Source organism: Terrapene carolina, unplaced genomic scaffold (genome assembly GCF_002925995.2).
Source record: "Terrapene carolina triunguis isolate 2854851 unplaced genomic scaffold, T_m_triunguis-2.0 Scaffold649, whole genome shotgun sequence".
Classification (NCBI taxonomy): Eukaryota; Metazoa; Chordata; order Testudines; family Emydidae; genus Terrapene; species Terrapene triunguis.
Genome location: NW_020665000.1, coordinates 7915 through 15412, shown reverse-complemented (window position 1 = coordinate 15412; position 7498 = coordinate 7915). Strand labels below are relative to the sequence as shown.

General features: G+C 68.5%; 1 protein-coding gene and 1 long non-coding RNA gene across 2 annotated transcripts in view; one reads left to right on the top strand and one right to left on the bottom strand.

Moving 5' to 3' along the window:
* Window positions 1-2933, top strand: part of SPINT2 (serine peptidase inhibitor, Kunitz type 2) — a 17095-nt gene extending 14162 nt beyond the window's left edge. Inside the window, exons 2-4 of the mRNA XM_026659664.2 lie at window positions 270-440; window positions 678-719; window positions 1056-2933. Coding sequence (XP_026515449.2) covers window positions 270-440; window positions 678-719; window positions 1056-1222 — 380 coding nt within the window. The 3' untranslated portion in view covers window positions 1223-2933. The remainder of the gene's footprint in view (window positions 1-269; window positions 441-677; window positions 720-1055) is intronic.
* Window positions 2934-3725: 792 nt separating this feature from the next.
* On the bottom strand, window positions 3726-7201 carry LOC112110484. The gene is made up of 4 exons (XR_003370185.1): window positions 7142-7201; window positions 6195-6326; window positions 4940-5024; window positions 3726-4554 (listed from the first exon to the last, which is right to left on the bottom strand). It is a non-coding gene; the product is annotated as an uncharacterized LOC112110484 (long non-coding RNA).
* Window positions 7202-7498: the final 297 nt, after the last annotated feature.

Below are 7498 nucleotides of genomic sequence, written 5' to 3'. Positions count from 1 at the left end.
TGGGCCTCCAGGTCCCGGGACTGCACCTCCTAACGCCCAGACACCGCGTGCTACAGGGCTAGGAGCACAGGACGTCCCTGGTGACCTCTATCCCTGCCCCACCAAACCGCAAGGGACAGACTGAGCCGACTGACCAGGGAGGTGCTCCTGGCGCGGGAGGGCACCTCCTTGTAAGGCTGCCCTGGTGCTGTGGGGCAGTGCCCTCTCGCTGTGGGGCAGGGAGTGGGGAGCCAAGGCCCTGCGTTAATGCACTGACCTCTCGCCCCCAGAGTCCTGTGCTGCGCCCCGCCTGACTGGCCCCTGCCGCGCTGCCTTCCCGCGCTGGTACTACGACCCGGCCGCCCGGGCCTGCAGGCAGTTCATCTACGGGGGCTGCAAGGGGAACAAGAACAACTACCTGCGGGAGGAGCAGTGTCTGCGCCAGTGCAGCGGGGCCGCAGGTGAGGGAGCCGCTTGGTGCCCCCCGGGGGGGGGGGGGGGGGGGGGGGGGGCGGAGCTCTGGATTGGCCGGCATGGCCCTGGGGGTTGCTGTTCATGTGGGGTGCTGGGCCGGGCCCTCGGCTTGCCGCTGACCCTGGGAGTTGGAAGACGCTCAAAGGCTGCGGCCGGTGGGGGGCCAGGCAGGGAAGGGGCTGTCTAGGGCGCAGCCCATCTCAACTCACTTTTCCCTCTCGCAGGGGGTGCTGAGGGGCCCGAGCCGGGCGTTCACTCCAGCAGAGGTAAGCGGCGCTCGAACCCTCTGCCACGTGGTCTGGGTGGGATCCCCTTGGCCAGCTGGCTGTGGCCGGGTTGGGCTCCCCCTGGGCCTGGGGGTGGGGACATGGGCAGAGCTGTGCCCTGGCTCCAGCTGGGGGTCTCCCCACGCCTTGGCTGGGCCGAGCCCCTGCTGCTCTGCTCAGGCTGTGCCGGGAGGGGTCTGAGGCCGCGGACGCAGGGCAGGAGTCTGCACGCAGCAGCTGCCACGTGTTCCCGGCCCTGCCTGCTCGGCAGGGCCTGGTGGGGACTCACCGCAGGCTCCGAACCCTGCGGCTCACCTGGCCCTCTTCTCCCCGCAGTGGTGGCCCTGGCCGTGCTGCTGGCCATCCTCGTCGCCGTCCTGCTGGGCTCCGTGGTCGTCTTCTTCGTCTGGCTGTGCAGGAGGAACCAGGAGCTGTCTCTGAGTGTGCCCTGGAGCCCCCTGGACGACAAGGAGTACCTGATGAGCAACGCCTACACGCTGTGAGGCCGGGCAGCCGGCCCGGGGGCTGCCCCTGCTCCGCTGGGCTCCGGCCGGGACCCGGGCCTCGGCCGTGTGTACCTAGCAGAGAGTGACTGGAGCTGGGGGTGTGGGAATGTCCCTGGGTTATAAACTCCCCGCGCCAGCAACTGCTGCGTGTTTGTGCCCTGGCCACGCGGGCGGGGCCTTCGCTGCACCCAGGCCTCTTTCTCGGGGGCTTGCTTCCATTTTTTTAAACTTTTTTTTACCAGAATAATTAGTGTGAAACCTGCTAGTGGCAGATGCCTGGGGTCTCGGACGCCTGCCCACCCGTCCGCAGCCAGCAGGGCCTCGCTGGGGCCTTGGGGCATCTGGTGCCGTTTCTCTGCTTAACAAGCCTTTATAATCGGGGGGGTGGGGGGGGTTGGTTGGGAGAGATTTAAATAGCCAGCTCCACGCGTGCCAGCTGTATGCTGCCCGTGCCTGCCTGCGGGGCCCCGTTCCCTAGAGCGCGGAGCGGCTGCTGGGGGTCCCGCCCTGTGGGGCTGCTCAGGGAGTCGGTAGCAGGATGTCCCCAGCATGGGCGGCGTCTGGAGCCGGCAGTGCAGGGATAAATGCACAGCGGGGGGGGGGAAGCTGCGTGCCCCCCAGGCAGGGGGTCTGGAATTCTCTGAGCAGCCTGCCCAGCCCCCAACTGCCGCCCTCTGAGCAGCTGATTTGCCTGGGGGACCCCATCTCCCCGAGGCACCTATAGGGTAGCTCCTGTCCAGCATGGCATGGACATGGTGCCATGCCAGCTGTAACTTCCTGGCACCATGGGATTGGGGCGGCAGCACTGTGGCTGTGGGTGGGGTGGGTGACCCAAACCCTGGCCCTGTAACCTGGCGTAACGCCCTAGGACAGGGAGCTCCTGGGCTGGAGGGGTCCGGCACTGCCTGGGCCCTTGCTTCCTTGGGGGTATATTTCCCCCTTCCTACCAAGTGTCTGAGCCGGGTCCTCCCACGGGCCCAGCCCAGCAGCTGTGGCTGTAGCACTGAGAGACAGGCAGCCGCTTGCTTGAGACCAGCTCCCTGCCCCGCGGGCTCCCAGGGATGCTGAGGGGGGCCAGCCGGAGTTCCCACCCGCCTGGTTCTCCCACACCGCTGGGAGTGTGTGGGGCACAGGCCCTGTTAACTCTGCAGCCATGGGCTGGGTGTGGGGCTGTCACCCGCCCTCAGGGCAGCCGGAATAGGGGCGAGGACAAGTCCATGCGGGGGATTCCAGCAACGCTGCCCCGTCCCTGCAGAGCGGTGCTCCTGGTCCGTGGTCGAGCAGGGCAGTTCTGGCCTGCAGGCCGCTCCAGTGGCCGGTACTAACCGGAGCTGTGTGCAGCCCACACTCCAATGCCTTGCCATGGCATAAACCTCATTGAAACACGCCAGGAACCCGTCTGGCTGGGTCTCCCCAGAGTTGGGACTGGGGGGCGCTCACTCCCCCCTTCCAGCTCTGCCTCCGCTCGGTGTCTGACGCCAGCCAGCACCTGGGCCCGTAGCAGCCGCCTGGCGCCTGGCTCTGGGCAGGGCCTGGTCTAGTGTCTGAGCCCCAGGTCGTGGGTGTGGGTGTCGCTGGCAGGCTCGTTTTATAGTGTGGGACGTGGAGCTCGCCCGAGTGCGAGGGGCAGAGTCCGGGCACTCGGCCAGGCTAGCTGTTAAATTTGTTTTTTACACTGAGATTTCTTTGAATAAAGGAACAAAGGAAACGGTTCCGCTCCTGCGCCTGCCTCGAGCCGGGGCCTGTGCACGTCGCTCCGGCCGGGTCTGCACACGCTGTAGCGCTTTAATGGGGCTACTCTGAGTGCACAGGAGAGCCCACCCCCACCCCCCAGGCAGGAGCAGCCCTCCCAGCCCCGTAGCGCTGGGGGATCTGGAATCGCTGGGGCCAAGCGTCACCCGTTGTCTCCCTGCCCAGGCTGGGCTGCAGTGCCAATGCTGGGGCTGGGGGGGGGGCCCCCACAACCGCTCCGTGTGCAGCGAAATGCAGCGCTGGGTGATCAGCTCCGTGAGCAGTGCCAGCCTTCCCCCCCGTGTGGCTACTGGCCCCCCGAGCTGCTGGGCTGGACGGCAGAGCCGGCTGCTAAGAGACACGTGCAGTGCGATGGTACCAGCGATGCAGCCCAGGGCTGGCACCGTGCTGGGTTAGCCCAGGCCAAACCGCGCCAAGCACTGAGCTAAGCCAACCTTGGCCCTGGCCCCTTTAGCTGCAGCTCGTGGGCAGGGGCCTCTTGGTGAAGCCGGAGATCTCGCTGCCCCGAGCGGCGCTGGAAGAAACCAGGGATTGAGGTAGCTGGGCCCAGTGGTCACAGCCCATTGCTCAGCCAGGCTGCGCCTGACGCGGGTCCCTGACACGCCTGTGAAACACGCTGGGGGCTGCTGCAGGGCTCTGGGGGGGCTCTCCAGTGCCTGTCCAAGGCAGAGCAGGGGGTGGGGCTGCCCCCGCCCCCGGGGGGGTGGGAGGAGAGTCAGTATGAAATGGAAACAGGCTGGTGCTGAAGCTCTTTATTTTCACAGGACCCTGTGGGTCGTGGAGGTGTCCAGGCTGCACCACACGGCCGTGTCCCCTCCTCAGCCCCCGTGGGCTCCTCTCTCAGTGGAGGGGACCCGTCCCTTGCGTCTCCGGTGCCCATGGAGCAGGGCCCTGGGCAGAGCGCTCTGCTCCCGTGATCGCTGCTCCTTGTTGCCCTGAGGAGGCAGAGCAGAACTGAGAGCAGCCCTGAGGCTACTCTAACTGTGCAGGACCCAGCACAGCGGCCGGCACCCCCGCCAAGGGGCTGGTTAACGGCTTCGTGCCTCCCCCAGCAGCTCGCTCCATATTAGCCCCAGCGCATGGGGCAGAAGGAGGCAGAATCACTGGAGGCCCCACAAAGGGGAGAAGAACCCAGGCGTCCTGGCTCTGGATCCCAGCCACGGCCCAGGCTGCCTGCCCTGAGCCCGCAGCACCAGCGCTGCCTCTGTCCCTCAGAGTGTGGGGTAGGGGACAGCGGCCGCGTGCCCCTCCCACGCTCCAGCAGCTGGGCACAAGTTGTGGCCCCCGACGCCCTGGCCCGCCGGGCAGCGAGAGACTGGCTCCCTGTGTTCTGCCAGCTGCTCCCACAGGTCCCTCAATGGCCAGGGTTCAATACAGTGCCCGGCTGGCTTCCTGCAGCCTGCGCTGGGTTCTGAGCCCGGCAGGGGCGTGTGGCTCATGGGGGTGGCAGCAGGAGCCTCCTACCCTGGGACCCCCACCTCTGATCTCGCGGCTCTGCCATGGCCGAGTGTCCGCCGTGTGCTCGTCTTCCCCAGCCGCTGCGCTGGGAGCAGGTCCGCGGCCGGCCAGGCCCAGCACTGCTAGGAGATAAAGCCTAGGTCAGAGACGTTCGGCCCCTTGCGGCCGGAGCCCAGCCTGCACGCGCTGCCCCAGGCCCAGCCCTGCCGCTGTTAGCCGGACCGTGGGCAATATGGGGGGCCCCTCATCTGTGCGGCCCTGGACACAGCCCCAGGCCTCCCCCCAGAATCACCCAGCTCCGCCTATGGCCTCGGCTTAGCGCTTGGCACAGGCCTGTTCTGCTGCCTGCAGGGCCAGGCGGGGGGAACGGGCCCAGCTGGGGGCTCCTGCTAAGGTGGGCTGGGCCGGGGCCCCTGCTGGCTCAGGGCTGTTCCCGGGTGAGCAGCCAGGCCCCCCAGGGACCCTGAGAGTTCACAGAGCAGAGGTTCGGTGCCGGTTCTGTACCTGGGCTGCCGGGCGGGGCCTGGAACCAGCAGGTGCTCACCTGACGAAGACGTAGAGCATGTGGCCTGGGTCAGAGACGAACACCCTGCAGGCGGGAACAGTGTCAGCCAGGGCCCATCCCCCTGGCCTCTGGGCCCCACCAACCTTTCTTCTGGCCTTTCTACTTTCCTCCTGGCCTGCCTGGGGGGGTGGGCCCCCCCCTTCACACAGACCGAGCTGCCCCAGGGGGAGGTGGCAGCGGAGACGGTTCCTCAACCCAACTTGCCTGGTGCCAGGCCCAACCCTGCCTCACTCGCCACGGGGCTTGGTCACCGGCTCCAGCCCCGCTGGCAGCATGAGCCACCCGCTGAGCCGGGGGAGATCCATAGCCACCCCCTGCTATCTGCTGCCATGGGGGGTGACACGCCAGAGGGGTCTGAGCTTGGGGCAGGCTGGGAGCCAGGACACCTGGGTTCTCTTCCCAGCTCTGGGAGGGGAGTGGGGGTCTAGTGGTTAGAGCAGGGGGGCTGGGAGCCAGGACACCTGGGTTCTCTCCAGCTCTGGGAGGGGAGTGGGGTCTAGTGGTTAGAGCAGAGGGGCTGGGAGCCAGGACTCCTGGGTTCTCTCCCACTGTGGATTCCCTGCCTGCAGCTCAGGCCGCTCCCGTTCCTTAGGCCGGTTCCACTCCCTGCCCTGGCCCCTCGCCAGCTCCGCTCCCTGCCTGGGCCCCTGCCTGCGGGGCGAGGGAGATGCTGAGTCAGTGGGGAGCAGCGAAGCCAGAAAGAGTGAGCGGCCTCGGGCGCCTGCGGAACTGGCCCCCTCTGGGCAAAGAGCCGGGGGAGGCGCTGGGCCCAGGACCACCCGGACCCCTCGTAGCTCTGCACTGGGGCAGGGCCGGGTTGGAGCTGGGAGAGAACCGAGGGGTCCTGGCTCCCAGCCCCCTGCTCTGACCACCTGCCAGGCAATGTTGCCCTGAATTAACCTCTTGTGCCACTCCTGTGGTTTGCCAGCTAGGGGTCCCGCTGAGCCGGGCCCTGGGCAGCCCAACAGGGGCCCGGGGGGGGGGGGGGGGGGCGCGGGGCGGGGGGGGGGGGCGCGGGCCCGGGGGGCCCCCGCGGGGGCCGGGGGGGGGGGGGGGAGATCTGTAGCCAGGGGGAATGCAAGGCCCATGGGCGACTCTGCCTGTGGAGGTGACGGGCAGCTGGCCTGGCTGGGGGGTGCTCACATGGGCCTTGCCCTGGCACCTGGCCCAGGCGGGGACCCCCCCGGGACTCACCGCTCCCCCCAGTGGTAGAAGGCTCGGTCCTGGTAGAAGTTGCACAGGAAGAGCCAGAGGCTGATGGTCTCCATCCAGAAGATGACGAAGAGGAACCAGAGGGAGGAGAGGAGGAAGAGCTCACACGCCATCCTGCCGGGGGGAGAGGGAAGGTGCTGGGACAGGCAGTTCCGCTCCCCGGGCTGCGGGCAGGGCGCCAAACCTGCGCCAGGCACCGGCTGGAGGCCCAGCACGCAGCCCCCAGCTTCGCACAGGGAGCGAGACCAGAACTGGGCCCCTTCGATAACGCTACACGCACCTGCACACGCATGTGCTTTCACATGGTGCTGTCGTGTGCTTGCACGTGGCCTGCTCGCACGCGGTGCCATCGTGTGCTCGCACGTGGTGCACACGCATGTGCTCTGCTCTCTGCCCACCTCAGGCTGACGGTGCTGTGCAGCCCTGGGAGGTTCACGGCCCCGAGCCGGGGGGCGGCGCTGGGCTAACCGGGTGGTGGGTCCCAGGGGTCGGAGTTGGCTCTTGCTGCCCAGAAGGATTAACGGCCGGAACAGGAGGCCAGCGGGGCTCAAAGGGGATTTACGGGGCTGGGTCATTGGCAGCAAGCGGCTTCCAGACCCCTTTGCGCCCAGGCCGGGGTGATGGACAGGGGCCAATGGGCCCCCCCGCAGCCTCAGGCACGGGGGCAAAGGGGCAGGAAACGCTGCCTGGGCTGGGGGCGGTGCTGGGCACCTGGGACAAGGGCGGGGACAGGAGAGCTGCACCCCGAGGGGTTCGTGCTCCCACCCCCGGCCGCCCTCGCACCGGGGCACAAACACACGTGCCAAGGGCGTCGCACACGTGCCCCCAGCGAGCGCACCAGGGACACGCACCGACCCGGGGCAGAAAAACACAAACCTGCCAGTAAGGTGCCCCTCACTCCCGCCCCGCCCCCCCCGGGCCTCGCTCACCCTCTGCCCCAGCGCAGGACCCGGGAGCTGCAGCAGCGGCCTCGGTCTCTGGGATCCCCAGACCTGCTCCAGGCCCCGCCCCCCCCGAGCGGAGCCTCCCCTGGGTCCTAGCGCCGCCCACTCGGCTGCCAAAGGGCCCCAGCAGGTCCCCAGCCCCCCCCGGGCACTGCCCCCCCCCGGGACCGAGCCCCCCCAAGCTGCATTACTCAGACTTCGGCTTCGCCCCGGGTGCCAGGCCCGGAGCCCCCCCGGCCCCTGTGTGAGAACCGCTGATCTGGGGGGGGGCGGGGAGCCCGGACGCCTGGGTTCTCCCCCCGCCCGTCTGTGACAGGCTGAGCCCCAGGCTGGGGGGGGGGG